This window comes from Eleginops maclovinus, chromosome 19, assembly GCF_036324505.1.
Source record: "Eleginops maclovinus isolate JMC-PN-2008 ecotype Puerto Natales chromosome 19, JC_Emac_rtc_rv5, whole genome shotgun sequence".
Taxonomy (NCBI): domain Eukaryota; kingdom Metazoa; phylum Chordata; class Actinopteri; order Perciformes; family Eleginopidae; genus Eleginops; species Eleginops maclovinus.
The window spans coordinates 23,130,373-23,152,971 of record NC_086367.1 but is presented as its reverse complement, the minus strand read 5'-3'; the positions used below and the strand labels follow the sequence as shown (position 1 = coordinate 23,152,971).

General features: G+C 42.4%; 1 protein-coding gene across 1 annotated transcript; it reads left to right on the top strand.

The window, feature by feature from the left end:
• Positions 1–6,497: 6,497 nt before the first annotated feature.
• dact1 (dishevelled-binding antagonist of beta-catenin 1) lies at positions 6,498–21,940 on the top strand. Its single transcript, XM_063908382.1, is given in 6 exon segments — positions 6,498–7,229; positions 12,987–13,116; positions 13,914–14,027; positions 15,921–15,935; positions 15,938–17,865; positions 17,867–21,940. Coding segments are annotated over 6 exon segments (2,634 nt in total). The 5' UTR covers positions 6,498–6,926; the 3' UTR covers positions 18,011–21,940.
• The last annotated feature ends 659 nt before the right edge of the window (positions 21,941–22,599 follow it).

Sequence of the window (22,599 nt, the reverse complement as noted above, 5' to 3'; positions counted from 1 at the left end):
TACTTTTGACCAGTACTGTAAGCTGCAGACTGACCACCAGAGGGCGCTGTGTGTGCACGGCTACCATCCTGTCTGTTTACCTGTTCCCTTTATGGGTCACTGGTACGCGTAAACATTACCATGTAAGGAGGGTCTGTGTCTTCTCGCCTGATGCACTAAAATGCAAAATGTAAATAAACATCTCTTAAAATATCTCTCGTCTTTATCCTTCAACATCTCAGAGACTTCAGATTTAAACGCTTTGAACAAAAGAAAGAATAATCAAGAAACAAGAAAAATAATTCAAATAGAGACATCGAAGAAAATAATATTATTAATAATAAAGAATTAGATTTATAAATAATAATAAAATACTTTAAAAATAAACGAAATAAAATTAAAACTAAATAAAAAGGTTCACTGCAATACTGAAGTACTTTCTTGGAGCTCCTGGTCTATTTCATTTTTTAAAATCAGGTACTAAGACTTTGAATCCAGTGAAATTAATTCCCTCGCAGCACTGTATGTGGTGTGTGTTTGTGTGTGTGTGTGTGTGTGTGTGTGTGTGTGTGTGTAACTTTAATGTTAACAGGAAGTAGCAGCATGAGAGGGATCAGTGTGTGGATGAGAGTCAGGATGTGGAGTCAATAAACACACTCACACACTCACACTCACACACACATGTATCCTTTGCTGAAACAACAGGCAGTGATGTGTGTCAGTGTTTACTTTACCTACACACACACACACACACACACACACACACACACACACACACACACACACACACACAGGCTAGCTGTTCTCAGTTGAACTGACCCTCAGTGTGCTGATGTGTGTGAGGTGTATTAAATAGTTTAAAGGCTTGATTTATAATGTGTTTTCTGAGTGTTTGAGGATCGAGTCTTGGCTTTTGTTTGACTCATTTCTGACTTTGAGGACTCGTTCCTGCAGCACTCTTTTTTCGTACAGCAATTTAACTTCTTATAGGAGACAGACATATATATATATATACTCCAGAGTGAGTAAATAACACATGTTGTTTTTATCCTGAAGGTGTGAGTGGAGGATGTGGAATCCACTGTTGTCATGGAAACGTTTTAGAAGTTATTGTATTGCCAATTTGCCATCGCTCTTCGACGGCCAATCAGAGGCCACCTTTGTATACGGCTGACCTTGGTGTGTGTGTTTAGAATGAGCATGGTAACCGTGACAACAGGCTAACGCACGGAGGCTAGTGGCTAATGTAGGTGTTTCCACGGAGATGCAGGAGAGTGGATTTATTTATAGTGGAACATAATTTCACCAGTGACAGGATTTAAAGACACACTTCTTGTTCCTGCAAACTAAACTACATTATTGGTTAGAGCTCCAACACATTGTACATGGCTAAGGGGCGGGACAGCTCTAGGCAGTTGACCAATCATAACAGAGCCGGCCAGCTAACCAATCAGAGCAGACTGGGCTCTGGTTTCAGACAGACGGTGAAAAGAGGAGCTGCAGCACAGACAGTATGAGAAACATAAAGAGCTTTCTGAACATTAGAGCGTGGAGACATGTCCCAGGAGAGACTCTACATACTGATGGTTCTAAAATAAAGGGCGCCTCAGTGATGTACACTACAGAGATCTTTTATGTGTGTGTGTGTGTGTTTTCAGGTCTGGGATCAAAATGTTGTGATGTGTGTGTCGGGCGGCAGCGTGAGAGCGGCTGAGTGAAGGGAAATAAATTATTTTAAAGAGCAGACCTCCAACGTGAGCTCCTCTGTGAGAACCAAAAACACTCTGAGGTGTGTGTGTGTGTGTGTGTGTGTGTGTGTGTGTGTGTGTGTGTGTGTGTGTGTGTGTGTTTGTGTGTGTGTGTGTGTGTGTGTGTGTGTGTGTGTGTGTGTGTGTGTGTGTGTGTGTGTGTGTGTGTGTGTGTGTGTGTGTGTGTGTGTGGGTGTGGGTGTGTGTGTGTGCCCTTATGTATGAAATATGAGAGTAAGTAAACACACACACTGAGCTCAGTGTTTCAGTGTTTTTACTAAAATCCTCCTTTAGAGGCTCACACTGCCTCCATTCACACACTCTGACTGTGTGTGTGTGTGTGTGTGTGTGTGTGTGTGAGAGAGTTCATCCACACATTAGTGTTTTTATTATTTAGTTATGGTCTTTATATCTTATTTTTCATCCTATTTAGTCAACAGCGTCCAGGTTTACACTCACGCATAAAGAACACATTCCCCTTCAAGTCAAAGCCATGGGAACACCAACCATTTGTGTGACACACACACACACACACACACACACACACACACACACACACACACACACACACACACACACACACACACACACATACACACACGCACACGCACACAGATGAGAATTCAGACAGAGCTGATATCAGCAGACATACTGAAAAAGAACTGTTAGTGAAGCAGCAACACAAAGACACACACACACACACACACACACACACACACACACACACACACACACACACACAGACACACACACAAACACACACACGCAGACTAAACACACACACACACACACACACACACACACACACACACACACACACACACACACACACACACACACACACACACACACACACACACACAGTTTGTGTGTAGATAAGAGGCTGATAAGCAGGAAGTGGGATTAGTGAAACAGCAGGAGAGACAGTGGGACTGACACTGACCAGAACACACACACACACATACACACACACACAGTTGGAGTCTAGCAGGAGCTGCAGCTTTTGATGCGAATCCAACAGTTTTCATTCAAACGTGTGTGTGTGTGTGTGTGTGTGTGTGTGTGTGTCTGTCTGTCTGTCTGTCTGTCTGTCTGTCTGTCTGTCTGTCTGTCTGTCTGTCTGTCTATCAGAGCATTGATATGCCTGATTGATCAGCTCTCTCTGGATCTGTCTGTCTCTCTAATGATCGATATTCTCAGACAGAGGATTAAACTCTGTTCAGATTTTAACGAAGCTCCAGACGATCGGCCTCAGGACACTCTCTCACACACGCACACACACACGTACACACACACACACACACACACACACACACACTCGTCTTTTTCTCAGTATATCTTGCTGACTCGTGTCCCCTGTGAGTTCCTGTGTGAGCATTAAAGATCCAGAAATATCAGCAGAGGCTTTAAAGCGTTGGAGCTCTGTGTTTGTTATTAATACTTTATCATCTCCATTGTCTTCACTGCGTCTCTGTTCTCCTCCCTGTTGGACTTCACAGCTGTGGGGCTCAATGTGACTCAGATGGTTTCAGATGAATCACTTTAAAGATTAAAAACTCTCCAGCATTTCCCAAGAAGGAACTTTGGGCTGAGAAATATAAACATTTGAAATTGCTCCAGAAGTGACATCAACATGTTAGCTTGCCCCATTTTTAAAGAGGCCCTATTTTGTCCATTTTCAGGTTCATTTATGTTTGTAGAGTCTCTACTTTAAAGAGTCCTCTCCTGCTGATGTTCAGATGTATATCAGTATGTAGTGTCTCTACTTTAAAGAGTCCTCTCCTGCTGATGTTCAGGTGTATATCAGTATGTAGTGTCTCTACTTTAAAGAGTCCTCTCCTGCTGATGTTCAGGTGTATATCAGTATGTAGTTCTCTACTTTAAAGAGTCCTCTCCTGCTGATGTTCAGGTGTATATCAGTATGTAGGTCTCTACTTTAAAGAGTCCTCTCCTGCTGATGTTCAGGTGTATATCAGTATGTAGAGTCTCTACTTTAAAGAGTCCTCTCCTGCTGATGTTCAGGTGTATATCAGTATGTAGAGTCTCTACTTTAAAGAGTCCTCTCCTGCTGATGTTCAGGTGTATATCAGTATGTAGTGTCTCTACTTTAAAGAGTCCTCTCCTGCTGATGTTCAGGTGTATATCAGTATGTAGTGTCTCTACTTTAAAGAGTCCTCTCCTGCTGATGTTCAGGTGTATATCAGTATGTAGAGTCTCTACTTTAAAGAGTCCTCTCCTGCTGATGTTCAGGTGTATATCAGTATGTAGTGTCTCTACTTTAAAGAGTCCTCTCCTGCTGATGTTCAGGTGTATATCAGTATGTAGAGTCTCTACTTTAAAGAGTCCTCTCCTGCTGATGTTCAGGTGTATATCAGTATGTAGTGTCTCTACTTTAAAGAGTCCTCTCCTGCTGATGTTCAGCTGTATATCAGTATGTAGTGTCTCTTTATGTTTCTCATACTGCCTGTGCTTCAGCACCTCTTTTCACCCTCTGTCTGAAATCTGATTGGGCAGCAGGGGGCACTCTGCTCTAAGCCCCGCCCCTCTCATTAGCATACAAATGAGGCCTCGACCTCATTAACGCTTAATACATGGAGGACCCATTAAAGAGGCTCAAATGACCCAAAAAAAAAAACACACAAAGGCACAAAGAACAATAAAGATTAGTCAAAGTCACGTGACATAGATTTACTGTAAACAACACTTTATTGTGAGGCAAATTGTAAACAATGCATTATATTAGCCTACTTTTACATAAGAAGGATGTTGTAAACGCACCATTGTGTGCAATATACACAATATTTGTACTATGTAGTGCAATTTGCAATCTCTGTTTCTGGCTCTTTGAGTGCTTGTTTCGTTGACTTTTTAAAATAATTGTACTACTTTTATTTTTATTCACCATGTATGTGTACTTTTTCATCTTACATTGTTATCTTTTTAGTTGTTATACTATTAGATATAGCCAAATGTGTGTTTAAATTACACATCTGAGGTTCACACACCGATAAATATGATTTCTGTTGAACAGAGGTTTAGTGTTGGAGGGTTAAAGGATGATCAAGTCAACAAAGGTCAACACACTCCAACCGGAAGTAATGACAAAGTGCCCTTCAGAATAAAGGGGCACGTTTCTGACGTTACTCAAATACTACTGACATTTTAGACCCTAACTTTTTTTTGATACCAGACCGACAAGAAACACACTTTCATCAGCTCCTTCTTTAGGAGGAAATAATGGGATTATATTTATTCATTTGTTTGGAGTAATATCTGTCTGTGTGATATGATAGTAGTTTACAGAGGAAGAAAAAGTACTCAGGTCTTGTACTTGAGTAAAAGTAGAAGTACTCAGGTCTTGTACTTCAGTAAAAGTAGAAGTACTCAGGTCTTGTACTTCAGTAAAAGTAGAAGTACTCAGATCTTGTACTTGAGTAAAGTAGAAGTACTCAGGTCTTGTACTTGAGTAAAGTAGAAGTTCTCAGATCTTGTACTTGAGTAAAGTAGAAGTACTCAGATCTTGTACTTGAGTAAAAGTAGAAGTACTCAGATCTTGTACTTGAGTAAAAGTAGAAGTACTCAGATCTTGTACTTGAGTAAAAGTAGAAGTACTCAGATCTTGTACTTGAGTAAAAGTAGAAGTACTCAGGTCTTGTACTTGAGTAAAGTAGAAGTACTCAGATCTTGTACTTGAGTAAAAGTAGAAGTACTCAGGTCTTGTACTTGAGTAAAAGTAGAAGTACTCAGATCTTGTACTTGAGTAAAGTAGAAGTACCAGAGTGTAGGAATACTCTGTCACAGTAAAAGTATTCTAAATGTTCCTCCAGTGAAAGTAGAAAGTACTCAAGTCTTGTACTTGAGTAAAAGTAGAAGTACTCAGATCTTGTACTTGAGTAAAAGTAGAAGTACTCAGATCTTGTACTTGAGTAAAAGTAGAAGTACTCATGTCTTGTACTTGAGTAAAAGTAGAAGTACTCAGGTCTTGTACTTGAGTAAAGTAGAAGTACTCAGATCTTGTACTTGAGTAAAGTAGAAGTACTCAGATCTTGTACTTGAGTAAAAGTAGAAGTACTCAGATCTTGTACTTGAGTAAAAGTAGAAGTACTCATGTCTTGTACTTGAGTAAAAGTAGAAGTACTCAGGTCTTGTACTTGAGTAAAGTAGAAGTACCAGAGTGTAGGAATACTCTGTCACAGTGAAAGTATTCTAAATGTTCCTCCAGTGAAAGTAGAAAGTACTCTCCTCTAAATGTACTTAAAGTAGCGACAGTAAAAGTAGTCATTGTCTGATTGGTCCATTTCAGAATAATATCTCTGATATGTTTTATAATGATTGATCAGTAAAGTGTTCTCAGAGCTGGTAAAGGTGCAGCTAGTTTGAATGGCTTTGTATACTGCAGGGTAGCTGCTGGATTTACTGCAGGTGAACTACAGTCTGATTTAAGGGAGATGATATTTACCATCATTAATCCTAATCTGCCTAGCAACTAAAGGTTTAACCAGGCTAACATTATAGCTTTTTTATTGATCTTATTGTTTCTTGGTTTCAAAAGAGTCAAAGCTTAAAGATACATCAAATTTTTTGTAAACTATAGGAAATAAATATGTGTCTGTCTTCACCAGTCAGCCAGGTACTTTATTTCGAAGGCGACTACAGGAAGCGCTTGTTTTCAATGCTGCTCATGCTTGCTGCTCCATGGAGGTGGGCGGGGCTTTACTGGACTCCCTGCAGCCGTGGATCAGTCGGTCAGTCCGAACTGAGCAGCAGGAGGAACAGCAGCAACGCGGAGCCACGCTTCTCTCTGACGGATCTACCGGAGCATGCAGGAATTTACCCGGACCCGGGACGCATTTACCGGATTACTCTCACCTGTGCGTCTGCAGGTGGACCGAGAGAACACCCTTTGATACTGAGAGAGGATCTGATTCTGGATACACTTTCTGACCCTGTTAATGCATCTTTTTTAACTGAACCAGATCACTTTATCCGGGTTAACTGAACCAGCTCACTTTATCCGGGTTAACTGAACCAGGTCACTTTATCCAGGTTTTCTGACCCAGGTGACTAATCCCAGCTGATCCGACTCTGCTGCCTCTTGTGCGGCAGAGCGTCCTCCGCATCATGCTGTTCCTCTGGTCCCCATCCGGACTCTGATGCTCCAGAGACCCTGAGGTCACACCGGGGAGTCTGACAGAGGACATGCCGCTGTCAGTGCCCTCCAGGCGGGACACAGATGGCCGCTGCAGCCGGGACAGAACCACCACCACCACCGCTGCTGCTGACGCGGACGCGGTGGAGCGGCAGCGCTCGGTGCGGGAGCGGCTGGAGGCCACCGCGTCCGGGCTGCAGGAGCTGGAGTTTCTGCGGCAGCGGCAGGAGCTGCTGGTCCGGGGTGCGCTGGAGCTCCGGGAGGAGGCGGAGGAGGAAGAGGAGAAGGACGCTAAGCTGAACTCCGAGGAGAAGATCCTGGAGGAGAACATCCTGCTGCTCAGGAAACAGCTGGTAGGTCCTGACCTGTCTGCATGGTGAACTTTGACCTCTGTGACCCCAGTCTGGGACGGAATGACTCAGGTGTGCTGTGTTAGGTCAGGGATACAGCTCCTTCTGATATGGAAATAGCTTATACATGTACTGAAAACACTTATTATAACTCACCATCAGAGAAACTTCCTCTGGTGGGAACACAGGGATTTTAGCCTTTGCAGACCATTTACATGAACCTGTTTACCGCACTACAGGAAAGGGAAAACGTCAAAAAGCAGAACAGGGCCTCTTTAAAGCTTAGTTTATGTGCCGTGTAATTTGACAGGTTGTTTTTGTTGGCTGTGTTTCATCCTTCCACCTAGTCTCATGAAACTTGGGCCAGCAGTGTTTCTGTACTCCTGCTGGAGGGCATTACTGCTGAGTTAATTTGTGTCTTTAATGTGGAATAATGAACATCCTGGTGTCTATAACTGGGATGATGTCATGGGGTGATGTGTTATGAGTGTGTGTTGGTGGGGGGGGGGTGGTTTTAATGTTTCCCCAGAATTAGCTCCTCCGGTCGGATCCTCTCTAACCCACCCCCCCGTTGCTCAGAGAGGATGCTGGGAATGTCAGTGATTCCAGGTTTAAGATATTAAACCAGTGTGTGTGTGTGTTTACAATTAAAGAGGCGTGATGATTCAACATGGCCTGAGACACACACACACACACACACACACACACACACACACACACACACACACACACACACACACACACTCTCTGCAGCTGATCAGGTTTTGAGCTTCATTTGAAGACGAATCCTCTGAGATTTTTTGTCTTTATTTCTCTCACACTGCCTCTGCTGCAGCATCCACTTTGGAATTTTAGCCTTTGCATACCATTTACATGCACACAAAACTATATAACACACTACAGGAAAGGGAAACCCACTGGTTTGAATCCTACATAAAGAACAGGGACTGCTTTGTGTCTTTAGGTCATTTCTTATTATTTTCAATAAGTTAATCCATCCGTCTGTTTCTGCTTCTTATTCAGGTCACATTCATTATTTCGAGAGGAGTTATTGTTGAACAGCTGGGACATGCTAAAACAACATTTTGATATATTAGTAATTATAAGTCACATTGTCTCGGCTGCTTCTGTATATTTTAAAATCAAACAAAGTCGTTTTCTGTTGTTGTTTATGCCTGAGTCCAGTCTTTATGCTAAGCTAAGTAGCTGCTAGCTCATCTTACTGCACAGACACTGAAACAGGTATTCCAATATATTCTATACCATTTAAACCCGTGGTTTGTGACTCAGGTGTGAACAGCGTCTTCAGGGGACAAATGTTTGTGGACACCCAGACTTGTGATGATGTTTTAAGGAGACTCGACCAGCTGTCATCAGTCGTCTCCGTGCTGCGTTCAAGTGCAACTTTTAACACGTCAGGCCTGCGACGCCTCGGTGTGTCGGAGGGAGAGCTTTGAAGTGGAAGCGGTGTGAAGCTGAGAGGAGCTTCTGTCAGGAGGGTTAATATTTACCTTAAAAACACACACATCTTCAGAGAGAACCGATCCCTAAACCCAGAAACAGGTCTATAGACGAGTAGGTCTATACATAAAGGAAGGGAAATCAAATCGTTTAAAATTAGAAAAAAACAACAATTTATAATTAAAAACAAAAGCAAGAGAAATATATTTAATTAAAATAGTGATAATACTAAAAAATAAGAAGAAAGAAATGTTTGCAAGAAATATAAATTTACAAAAAACTAAATACATTAAAAATATGACTCAAAAAGAAATATAAGTTCATAAAAGTTTCGAATAAATTTAAAAATATAAAAGAAAAATATGAAAAATGACTGTAATTTTTAAAAATATTAACAGAAGTTTACAATGAATACAAATATATATGAAAAATAACTGCGGTAAAATATACAATAATAATAATAGTGATAAAAGATGTCCAACATGCTGCGGTCTTTATTTTAAGTGTCAATACTTCGAAGCCCTCGGAGGTTGTTCTCAGACGTTAGCTGTTGATTTAAGTCTGTGTTTTTAGTTTGTGTTTCTACAGACCGACCATTTGATCTTTGTTCTGTCTTCTTTGAGGACGGAGTCATGTGTTTCCAGGATCTTGTTTCGTGTGTTAGTCTCTGGACTCTGTCCGTCCTGCAGCTGCAGCTCTAAACTTGAATCTGGATCAGATTAGCTGGACCCCCCCCTCCCTCTCTATAAGCAGTAACAAATGGAGATTCCTGCGAACTGCTGGAAACTCTGCAGATCGACTTTCAGCTCTGTGACGAAGCAGCTGAGACACAAACATAGTCTGAGAATTCGCTCACGGAGAAGCTCAGGAGACCACGGCTAATTCTGGTGACGCTCTGAATGAGCTTTAGCAATCTGTTTGTACATCAGCTAGAATCGATAGAAGAAGTCCTAGAACGGAGAATGCAGAACAAGTTACACGTTCAGTATTTAGATAGGTTATCCCTTTCCTGTACTGTGTTTTAGAAAGGGTTTCTGTGCATGTCAATGGGCCGCAAAGGCTCAAATCCCTGTGTTTCTTTTCTATTGGCTAGTGCTCCAACATATTGTACGTGATAGGCTAAGGACATCTCTAAGCGGTTGAACAATCACAACAGAGCTGGCCAGCTGACCAATCAGAGCAGACTGGGCTCTGGTTTCAGACGGAGGGTGAAAAGAGGAGCTGCAGCACAGGCAGTCTGAGAAACATAAAGAGCTTTCTGAACATTAGAGCATGCAGACATGTCCCAGGAGAGACTCTACAGACTGATATGAAAATCAGCGGAAAAGGGCCCCTTTAATTATTTGCTGGAAAAGAGGACTTGACTGTTTGTGGTTTAAACAATCTGTTTATAGATCTCTGACCTCTGATTGGACGGTCGGAGGTCAGAGATCATGGTTCAAGCTGCTGTTGGGATTGCGCTTCAGAAATGAACTCAGGGTTGAAGTGTGTGTTCATATGTCTGACGCTGTGGATCGGCGGTCAGCAGGTCGCTCCCACTGAGAGGTGAGAAGTGTGTGCTTTAGTATTTCCCGTTATGGTTCCCGTTAATCAGTTATTGATGGGATGTTTGTTTGGGAGTGGAGGAGCGTCGGAGATCAGCGGCAGTTTGTTTCTGCAGCGCCGTCACAGGAATGCAGCACATGACTGCATTACCCGCATGCTGTGTGTGTGTGAGTGTGTGTGTGTGTGTGTGTGTGTCCTGAAATAAGCAGCGTTGTGTCAGCGAGTCATCAGTTTGTAGAGGAGCATACCATCTGCACCTCTAGGTAAATCTTTATATCAATCCAAGCTGATTATTTACGATTTAGAGTTTTATATTTCCAGCTTTATGTGTATCAATGTATATAGATACAACAAACCGTTAATGTTAGCTCAGTTTTACCCAAATTATTTTAAAATCACGTCATAATAATGTAAAGTTCCTGATGCATTTCTTTACTACAACTCCACACATTTATTTATTTCAAATTTGTAATCAATCATACTAAAATCACAGATTATTATTGTGATTCAAATATAAATGCATTTTCTTTCACATATAATTACCTTCCAAAAAGGCTCTGTTGTGATTGGCCAGCGCCTAGGGATGTCCCGCCCCCTATCCTATCACGTACAATGTGTTGGAGCGTTACCCAATAGAAGCGCTGAAGTGATTCTAGCCTTTGCAGACCCTTTACATGCACCTATATACCCCACTACAGGAGAGGGAACCCCTCAGAAAGCAGAAGGGGCTTCTTTAATGCCGGTCGCTGTTTGATAATGTGAAGTCGGTTATCAGCTGTCTGAGGACCCGTCTGTCAGCAGGAGCTGCTTCTGTCTCCTCCTGCTCTGTGTGTTGGCAGCTCTCCAGATAAAATCACATACCGCACATGTCCGTGATAATTGTACGCCCAGAATACACAGAGGGTCCCGCAGGGAGGGTCTCCGAATGCCTCTGCAAATAGACAGCATAACTTATACATAAATCTCCCTAACCACTCACTGGGAGGGGTCTTTCTCACAGTCTACATATTATCAGATCAGGTTTATTACCAATTGTTAGATTTTATATTTTCACTCTTTTAGTTCTGTTTTATCTCCATTTTCAGATGTTTATATCGTGTAATAGTTTATTTTCTACTATAGTTGTTTTACATGCTGCTTCAACGAAAACATAAAAGCATGTAAAGTATTTCTTGTCTTTTCTACGAGAAATTAAATTGTAAGAAAAAGGAGCAAACTGTAACTATTATATTAAACGTTTTATTTTAAAGCAAAACATATTTAAAATACCTTTAAATAAAAAAACGTTCACAATATTCAATGTTCTGATCTTATCGTGTTTATACTTTACATATTTCCGTATTTTAATCGCACCATGTCCTTATGTTTAGTTTTTCATTCATTTTGCTTTTTTGGAGGAGCCTGGGAGTTGTTGTTAACCCTAACCCTTTTATTCATTTATGATTATTTATTTTTATTTGAGACGTAATTAAGGTAATCATTGTTTCCAATGAACAGTATTTTATTTTTAAATCTTTTTTATTTTACTTTTTATTTTTATTTTATTTCTGGATTTTTCTTGCAATATTTTTCTATTTTTTTGTCCAAACTACACTTTTTATTGTGCGTATGAAATGAAGCCTTTACACCTTTAAAATAACAGATGAATTAACAGACAGGGATATAAAACATCACATTGATTCTTTAAAGCAGATCTGGGATCAGAGAGTTCCTGTTCAAACATCTGCCCCACAGGATGAAGTCTGAGTGATGGTGATGAAGCAGCTCGTCATCATCATCGCTGTGTTCAGGGTTATTAGCTGCGTCTGTAGTGTAGCTCCTGTGACCTCTGACCTCTGCTGTCAGATACTCATCTGCAGCTCCGGGCTCAAAGCGGAGACAGCATCCAGATGTTCAGAGAGGAAAGAAGAAACGAGGGAAAGAGTTCAGGAGGAGCCGTCTGGACTTCTGTCCTGTCAGCGTTTGTTTTAAAAAGTGATCCTGTGTTTGACATCAAAGCAGCGCTGCAGTTTCTGCTGACGTCAGCGGTCTGAGGGATTCAGCTGGGACTCGTCTGCGCAGCTGTGGACAGGAACACGTGTCCCTTCTAGGTTAAGAGTCTCTAGGAGTTTCAGTAACAAAGACCCCCTCTCTTTTTGTCCTGAACCATCTTTATATAACCCCCGCCATCCTTATCACCTGAATCGCCTCCTCTTGTGTTTCTTTAAACCAATCACTTCTCAGAGGCGCGTGGCTAGCAGCAGCTCATTAGCATTTAAAGCTACAGACACAGAATCAGCGCTTTAGGAACAGGGCTGAGGAGAACAGAGGGGATTATGGGATGCTACAATGATCTGTTTGGTGTTTCAGCCCATCAGAGACAGGTTCTGTATATATCTGAGTCCTGGAATATATTGTTGAGAAGAAATCGTTTTCAGGTTAATTTGTGTTCCTCTACTGTGACATGTCTCCATGCTTTCCCCCCTACAGGAAAGGGAAACCCCTAAAAAGCTTAAAGGGCCACTTCAACAGCTTCAAACTGTGTCTAGTTGTTTAATATCTGGCTTCACTCTCTTTTTATTGGTCTTAAATCATGTTTTCAGTGTAAATAGAGTCACTGTGTCTGTTCTGGTTTCTGTTTCCTCTGGTCTCCTCTGGGATCAGGACTCTGTCAGATGTTTGTTTCGAGGAAAAACTAACATTTTTATCCCCAGCTGAAAAGTGGAACAGGAAGAGATGAAATGTGGAGTAATTGTTTCTGACTGTGTCTTTTAGAACTGTTTGCGGAGGAGGGACGCCGGACTCATCACTCAGCTACAGGAGCTGGACCGACAGATTAGTGACCTGCGATTGGACACAGAGGCGTCACATGACCAGCTGGAGAATGACAGCAGACCCAGCTCAGGTGCAAAATAAAACAACCGATATCCATTTTGCCATTGGAGCGATTATCACACGTTTTAACTCTTGATGTGTTTGTTAGGGACTAGTCTTCAATATCATTACACATGAAAGAGGAACGTGGTAAACTACGAATAAGTGAATTTAGTTAAGGTTGAGACCGCTACAAAAAATGTGATGCTATTTTTATTGTTTTATCTGAGATTTAAGTCAGAATTCTGAGAAAACTAAGAAAAACTCTGAGAATTCCAACAATTTTTGGGAAAAATGCAAAATTCAGAATTTTCCCCAAAAAGTTTGAATTCATTTTTTCTTCGAATTTGAAGAAAAAAAAGTTTGAATTCATTTTTTCTTCGAATTTGAAGAAAAAAAAGTTTGAATTCATTTTTTCTTCGAATTTGAAGAAAATAAAGTTGGAATTCTGAGATTTTCCGAAAAAAAAGTCTAAATATTTTTTCCTCCAAATTCTGAGAATAAAGTCGAAACTGATAATTATAACTTCCTCAAATCAACACCTTACTTGTAATTGATGGTGAGTATGCAAAGCGATGTTTGAAAAGTTAAATTAAAGCAGTCTTTTTTGCTTTAGTTGGTAAAGAAACAAAGTTTTCAGGTCAACTTGTATAAAAAACTGTATCATCTGCATACAGGCGAGTCTTTGCTGACCTCTTTTTCTCTGTGTCTGTCTGTCTGTCTGTCTGTCTGTCTGTCTGTCTGTCTGTCTGTCTGTCTGTCTGTCTGTCTGTCTGTCTGTCTGTCTGTCTGTCTGTCTGTCTGTCTGTCTGTCTATTCTCTTCTCAGGTTTCTACGAGTTAAGCGACGGGGCGTCCGGCTCCCTTTCTAACTCGTCTAACTCGGTCTTCAGCGAGTGTTTCTGTTCGATGGCTGAAGCTGATGGACGTCTCATTTCTGCAGGTACAAGTCCTCCTCCTCCTCCTCCTCTTCTTCCTCCACCTCCTCCTCCTCCTCCTCCTCCTCCTCCTCCATGTCCTCCTCCTCCTCCCTTCTGCTGTTAGATGTCACTTGTGGTCTTTGTGCCCCTTTTGGTTATTTTGTTTTGTCAACAAAAACACATTCACTCACAAACCACCGTAAGTTGCGCCTTCAAAACAAAAGTCTGAAATATTGAATCAAGTTTAAACGGATTAGTGTGTGTGTGTGTGTGTGTGTGTGTGTGTGTGTGTGTGTGTGTGTGTGTGTGTGTGTGTGTGTGTGTGTGTGTGTGTGTGTGTGTGTGTGTGTGTGTGTGTGTGTGTGTGTGTGTGTGTGTGTGTGTGTGTGTGTGTGTGTGTGTGTGTGTGTGTGTGTGTGTGTGTGTGTGTGTGTGTGTGTGTGTGTGTCATTTTGGTGTGTTTGTTTTTTTTTTGTACGTGACAAAACATCTGGCAGCTGTTTCCCCGCTGAAGGCTCAAACTGTCACACCTCCGAAATACGACTCAAACACTAGCCTGCTAACACCTGCAACAAACACACACACACACACACACACACACACACACACACACACACACCTCAATCAACAGTGTGGATGAAGGAAATCTGTCGGTCTCTGCAGGAAGATTTCTTTAAATTCCAGCAGCAGCTGTGGATCTACTCTCTGCAGACGGCTGCAGTAATGAGGCTCGGTTCCTACTCTAACATCTGTTCTGGATTATCTGATAACAAGCATGAACACACCCAAAACACACAGATATGATCGCAAAGGACTCAATGCAATTCCTTCACAGCTGCCCCGTCTCCTAGAAAACACATTTACATGTCCATTTGTAACATCAAATGCAGAAATGTAGTTCTTATTTCTTGAACGAAACCGGACAATGTGGGTTCAATTTGTCTCGATGTTGTCAAGAAATGACCGTGATTGATGCCGTCCCTGCTTAATCTGATGGTTGAAAGGTTACCTAGCTGTTAAACTGTTGGTGTCCCCCTCCTCAGGAATGAACACAGTCACATATTGTGTTGCCTGATGATGGATCAGCATTAGCTTACCCTTGCTAATGTTACATTGGTTTTGTGGTAGCCATTCACTGCTCACTGTTTCAGCTGACATTTGCAAACATGCGAGCCAAGAATAAATTCTACTAAATTGGGGATAAATTGTGGTTGCAGTCCCAACAGTGTAATGCAATACCTCCCCCTAACCCCCACCCTCCACCAGCCATATATCAGTTTAATTTCATATCCAGGAACAGCGGTGAACACGGAGAGTTAACATTTCACGGCACACTGTCTCCACAGGAAAGAATTTTCCACTTACTAATGCAGCCGATCCAAACAGGGTCATTACGGCGTTCAACAGAGCGTTTCATCAGAGGCTTGCATTGCTAGGAAAAGAGCTCTGGGCCGAGTGAGCTTCCTGTCAGCTGTTGACATTAGGAAACTGTGCAACACACAACAAATTTAGATCCATTTAGACTGTTTATGTTTGAAACTGCAAAATGTTTAGCCGTGTGGTTTACAGCTGTTCTCTCCTATAGCGGTCATCTCACAATTTAGGGATTACAGTACCAGTATTTTTATTCACTGAACAGAATCTACATTCTGTTCCTGTTTACATGTACAGTATATAGACTCCTGCATTTACTTGGTTTTGTTCTTTAGGGTCTTATATATACTGTATATTCGTTTTGCATTGTTGGAGGAGACTGGGACTTTTCATTGATGTAATCTGACAATAAAGTCTTTGAATCTTGAATCCTCCTCCGCCATCCAAAGACTTAAAATAACAACTGAGCACATCCTGAATCTGCAGCTGTGTCTGGCTCTGATTTATAATGTGAAATTCTTTCTCGTTCTCTCCCTCTCTAGATGAGCGGGCCAGCTGTTGGAGTGTGATGGTCTGGTTGGAGGACTTTGTGACGACTCGTCCTTCTCCGGTACCGTCCGTCGCTCGCTCTCAGCTCCTCACCCGGTCACCCTCGATCCTCTGTCCTCAGTGGCCTCATGTGACTCCCAGTCTAGATACCACTGTGACTTGGTGGCTAAGAATGGCAGCGAAGTGTACCGCTACCCGAGTCCTCTTCACGCCGTGGCCGTCCAGAACCCCGTCTTTCTACAAATGCTGAGTCCAAGCAGAGACGAAGGGCCAGTAAAAAACGTTGAGGCTGGTGAAGGACTGAAACCAGAGCCTTCCCCTCTTTCTGCCTCTGTTTCAGCTCCTCTTGTATCTCAGAGCACATCTTGGCCGACAACCTCTTCCTCCCAAACCCCTTCCCATAAGCGCCTGGAGAGCTACATTTTCAGCCTGCTGCAGCGGAGGGCCCTGCCCGTCAGGACTAGCAGACCCAGAACCAGCATCAGCACTGACCCGTCAAAGAGCATCCTGAGGCAGGCCAGTCTCTGTGTGAGGCAGGTGTCTGGGTTTGGTTTTGGGACTCTACGGGGGTCTGAATTCAGACCCTCCTGGCCAGCTGGAGGTGCATTAGTGGAAAGCTCGTCTCCTCAGAGGCAGAGGTCTGTGGAAAGTAAACCCGAGGAGCTGGAAACCGAGAATGTTTTCCCTGATGTCAGCGTTGACACGATGCAAAATGGCTTCAAGATTAATGGAGACCTGGCCGTAAACCAGTACAGCTCTACTCATAGCAGTGGCATCCAAAATGGCTCTTCTGTCACTCACATTGATACAAGCACTCTGAAACAGAAAAGCAAAAGACTTCTTCCTCCTTCAGCTGTTTCTACTCTTCCTAAAGACTTCAGGGAGCTGGGTAGTCCCAGAGCTAACTCCTCTCCCAAAGACACCCAGCAGCCATGTTACTTTCCTGACCAGGAGCTGCTCCTTAAATCACCACCAGTTATTAAAACTTCATCAGCTACTCCCAAGAACTGCCTGAAGCCTCTTCAAAACGTCCAGACGGAGAAGGTTGAAAGGTCAGAGGTAGCCTGTCTAGTCTCCTCCTCCCACAGTCAGGATGAAGAAGAAGAAGGAGATAGAAGAGGAAGTCACACGGTTAACGCAAAGTACTTTTCCACCCAGGGTCAGAATGTCAAACACCATAAGAGTAGCAGCAAGAGTGTCAAGGTGAAGACCACCTCGACGGTGAAGGCGAGTCGCACCTCTGAACACAACGACCATAAGTCAGAGAGAAGAGGTGACAAATCCCACCACAAGTCCAAAAAGTACCGGCTCTTGGAAGACGGAGCTTCCATCAACATTAAAGTCTCCAAAAGGGCAGCTGGTGGTGGCAGTTCACATGGGATGTCCTCCTCCAGGATCAAACGCCTCCCTGCGTCCATCCCAGAAGGCAGAGTTGTTGACAAACATGACACGTCCACCCTTGGCAGTGTGCGGTCAGGTGCATCCAGACACCACCACCACCACCATCATCATCATCACGGACGGGACCAGGTCGTGGTCGTTGCCAAACCCAAACACAAGCGAAACGATTACCGGCGGTTACGTGCAATCATGGAGCTCCAGTACGACGAGGCATTCAGGCGAGCTCAGCGGCGGCAGAGAAAGGAGTTGTTGAACCAATCTGCGGCCAATGTTTACCTCCCCTCTGCTGAACAGGTGAGCAGCCCGTACGCCTACGCGGCGGGAAGTGACTCTGAGTATTCGGCCGAGTGTGCGTCGCTCTTCCACTCCACCATCGTGGACACCAGCGAGGACGACCGGTCCAACTACACCACGAACCGCTTTGGAGACAGTGAGTCCAGCGAAGAGGAGTACATCGAGGAGAGCACCACCACGAGTGACACTGAGGAGAGTGGAGGAGGTGGTGCTGGGGGAATGGGAAGAGGGCGGAACCAGTTAGGGGGCAACTGGGGCCCGGGTGACGGGGAAGGAAATGACTCCAGCTCAGGCGAAGGCCTTCGTCAAGATCAAGGCTTCTCACAACCTGAAGAAGAAGATCCTCCGGTTCAGGTCGGGTTCTCTCAAACTCATGACCACCGTTTGAGTCAGCAGCGATTTAAAAACCACACCCATGTGACAATTGAAAGTGGGGTAGACCAACAATAATAATAGAACTAATACGCTTGGGCTAAATAACATTTTGGCTCGTACATCTAGCGTACTTGAACCCAATTGTGAAGCAGACCTGAAAGTGCTGTGGATGGACAGGTGCTGCATTTACAACATCGCCAAGCGTCTTTTGCGTGAGGGACAACGCCAAACTAGTCATCCATCTTTGTGAAAGCATGTGACTTTTGTTTAAGTCGACAAACAAGAAAACAAGAGGTGCTTTTTTCTTAATCTGTTCATATCCTGTTTAGCTTTTAATGAGGTACATGTGATTCCTCCGAACACAGCCTTCCATGTTCACCAGTTGAGTGCATTTTAACAACCCAGTATTGTGATGAGTAAGTTTCCTCTGTTGCCATTTCTTCTTGTGTTCTTTGGTATGATTCCTTAATGCCAAAAAGGGAACAAGGAGGGATGAGTTGGTGTGTCATTTTGTTGTCAGTAACCTTGCAACAGTTACATGAGCTACTTGATCTGCAACCTATGGCCTTATTAACTTCCTGTGTCTAAATTTACCATCATGTAGATCATGTGGGGTTTCAGTTACCCACCCCTCGTACCACAGCACTGGGTTGTTCACACAAATAACACCAAACATCTGAAGGCACTACCTGGTGTGAACTCATACGTTCCTACATCAAACAAATCAACATGGCAGTAAACAAGTATCACTTACATAATCCTGCATTCAGGAGTTAAGGAGCATCAGATGCGTTTGGGAATGTTTCCATAGTTTGAAAAAGGTGAAAGGTTGGTTTGGAGTTTTGGATTCAACCAATCAAATTGGCTTCCTTCACTTTCCTCCATCTTTCCTGGCTAAACAAGTGCCTCAGCCGGTGTAACCCTGGCTCCCTTTTCTGTCTGCTTCATACTGAATCGTCTGCTGTCAGGCTCTTTGTATGTGCTGTCAAAGACCCCTTCCCAAGGTATCTCCCCCAGCAACGAAATATCCCAGTTCCGAAATACTGGTAGGTTATTGGGATCTCTATGGTTATGGAGAGCCCCCCAAAGCCCCAAGGGTTTTATAGTCTTGAGGCAATGAACTGTACCAATAGTAATAATAGTGGCTGAGGCCTAATGTAAGAAGTGGGGCTGTAGTCAGGTGTTCAGAGAGTTTATTGGAAAGTTGGAAAGTTATTTTAGGGGCTCCCTCGAAATGTCTCCAGAGGGTTCTTTGTGAGGTTGTCCAGAAGGTTCTTCAGATGTTCCTACATTGTGATGAGGTTGTATCTTGCTCCAGTTATCTCCTTATTTCCTGCACTTTGAGACAAACTGTCAGCAGACAGGACCACCGGTGTACCATTGTTAATCTGTAATGTGTGTGTGTAGCCTTGTTTTGTATTTATTATAACATGCCCTTTGTTGTAGCGCACCGACACGGCTCGCCAAACGTCTGTAAATGCTTCTCTTTTTTTATTGTTTTTGATGAAAGCTATTTAAAACCTAATATATTTGCTTTAGGATGCCAGGCATGGTACCGACTGACAGCTGGTCAAACGGCAGTTTATATAACATTTATAATCTAAAGATGATGTGTCTGTCTTAACTCTCTCACCTCTGTTGCCGTTGACATTTTTTATGGTTTTTGCATTATAACACTCGATGTCTGGTTTGGGGATAATCCATCTACATACTGAGACCTAATGTAAGCAAACATACCTCTTAGTTCCTCTTATGTGGATTGTTTCAACCTTTTCTGTGTCAATATCACAATACGTTTGTGGACATTCATTAAAAACTGCACCATAAAATCACTGAAAGAATATCGAGACCTCCATCATAGGTCAACTGGATGTCAAAACCAACCACACGTAACCTGGGTTTAGCCAGCTTGATGCCTTTTTACCAACACAATGTTCACGATTATATCTTTTATTACAGTTTATTTTATATATACCTTTCATTAACAGTCAACATTTCTTGTTTCATATCTCTCAAATAAGACGCGGATGTTTCAGATATCTAATTCTTTGTGTGTGCTGTACAGAGATCAGTTCAGAATGTGGTTAGCCTAGCTTAGGAAAAACAAAGCAGGAGGAAGCTGCTACCCAGAGTAGCTATAAAACAGGTAGCTCAATCATAATATTAGGTATTTTGTTTGTGTTTGCATAGCTACATGGGGTATAGTAAAAATAAAAGCCAGCTAACAGCAGCTAGCATATGTTATGATAGCTGTGTCGAGCTAACTAGTACATAGGCATACCAGAATGCTCAAGCCTAGAAGAGCTCAAACACTTTTAACAGAGGGGAAACTGTTAGCCTAGCTTCACCAAGAGAGGAGGAATCTATCTTATGATTTACATATTGTTAATAAAAAGGTGTTACAATCATATGTAGAATGTAGACACTGTGGTTTTGGGAGCAGTTAGCATTGAAGCTATTGGTTAAAAGTATTTGTTGACATGCTTTACCTGACTGTCTGTGACCTACTTCTTTAGCTAGCAAGCTAACATGTTACATTTGTGGCTGACAGTTTAATGATTGGGTAGATTTAGGGGTTTGGGAGGTAGTTTTACATGTCTTTAAACAGTCAAATTAAAATGTATGAGGCACTTAAATTAACTTTAGCTAGCTGCTAGCTACATTCTCCTTGAACGTGACTGTCCCATTGTATTTCATGGTTCAATAACTACACTTTATGTCTCTTTAGAAGGTCTTGCTAGCGTGCCATAAGCTAGGGAACAAAGGAACTTGTGGCACAAATACACTCTGATAGAGCTAAGCTAACAGTTCCCCTCTGCTTCCAGTCTTTGTGCTAAGCTAGGCTAAACACGCATAAACAGAACTGATATCCATCTTCTCATCCGACTCTCGGAATAGCAGCAAAAAATAAAAGGTCCCAGCTTTACATGTAAAATTAGCAGCAAGCCCATGCCAATTTGCTTAAAGCTCTTTAGGGTCATTGTTCTCGTCTATTTTGGTCCAGAGGCTACATATCCCAGATATAAATAAAGCTTTAAAAAGCCACAGAAAGCTTCTCTCCAGCTGTCACGTTCCGTCTCTTTGTTGTGGGCTATTTTGAGCTTCTTATGACTTTTGGATTCTGTCTGTAAACACTTTATATTTAACAGCCAAAAACCTTCAACCAAAAGTTCCTGTGAGCTGTTACACACACGGATACTCCTGTGCATGACCATATATGCAACTGTAAATGACTGTTACGGATGTGAGTGTGTATATTATTTCTCATGTATGCCAATGCCGGTGCTTTAACCTTTTTACGCTTCATTAAATGTGGACTTTGACATTAGCTTTGTTCTGGGTTCATCTGTTTCCTCTGACCTCAGATCCTGACCCCTGACTGCCTGCAGCTCTGAGGCGTTTTCTCCATCCAGTAATAACCCGTCTCCCTGCTGCTCAGCCCGATCACAAGATATTTGTGTTTGTGTTTTAAGCTGCTTCACGTTCTCCTGAGCGTGACCCCGGTGTGAAATCGTTTTATCTGCATATTTCTGATCTCACTTCTGTTTATCCACACCAGCAGCGTGGCTAAACCAACCTGAGAGTCTAACCGCATGCTAACATGAAACCTGATGTTTAGCTCCTTAGTTTTTGATTTAATCCTTTATTTAAACCAGGGGTGTCCAAACTACGGCCCGGGGGCCATTTTGAATCGGCCCTCTGCAAATTCTAAAAGTATAATGGAATGTAGCCCACAAATTAAACTTTTGCTTATCTTATAATGTACTTCTCAAATATATATGTTATATGTAAAACATTTTTCTAGTTGATGAAAAAGAAAACAATAACTTATTTCTATAACGAGCTTCAAACATAACCTTCATATTTACTCTGATTATCAGCACTCTGAGGCTTGTGTTTTAAGGAGTGAGCTGCCAACAAAATAAACGGAACCCTAAAGACAGACGGGATGTAGGCTGTTTTTTTCTGAACGCGTTTTCAAGTATCGTGCATTATTCACCTACATTTGATTTGTTTTGCTAACTTATAACTTAACTTTTGAGACAATATTCACCTCTATCAGGGGCCCAGCTCTCCGTATATTTTTCTGTATGTGTCCCTCGGTGAAAAAGTTTGGACACCCCTGATTTAAACACTTTGTCTCATTGACATCTGTTGGGAACAGATACATTATGTGATAGAAAACTTCCACAAAGCTTTGGTTATACATTTAAAAACAACTGTTACTCCAGTATGCCTCAAACATGTTTTAATCTTTAAAATAAATGAACAAAACATAGATAATTCACAGTATTAAGTCATGTGGTACAAACGCATGGTTGCATCTTGTATTCAGTTTAGACTTGTCTATGTTACATCTCGATTTCTGTATTTGTCTCCCGTCTGTTTTCTCTTCTATCCTGTCTTTGTTGATCCTGGTTGCATCTTGTTGTCTCTGGTTGCATCTCGTTGACTCTGGTCTCTCGTCGTCTCTTATTCAGGTGTCTTCTCATGGTGTTGTTGTCGCTTATTGTCCCCTGGTTTTTTGTCATTGTGAGTCGTCACTCTTTGGGCCTTATTGGTCATTTTTGTCTCTTGTTGCTTTTTGTTGTCTCTTGTTGC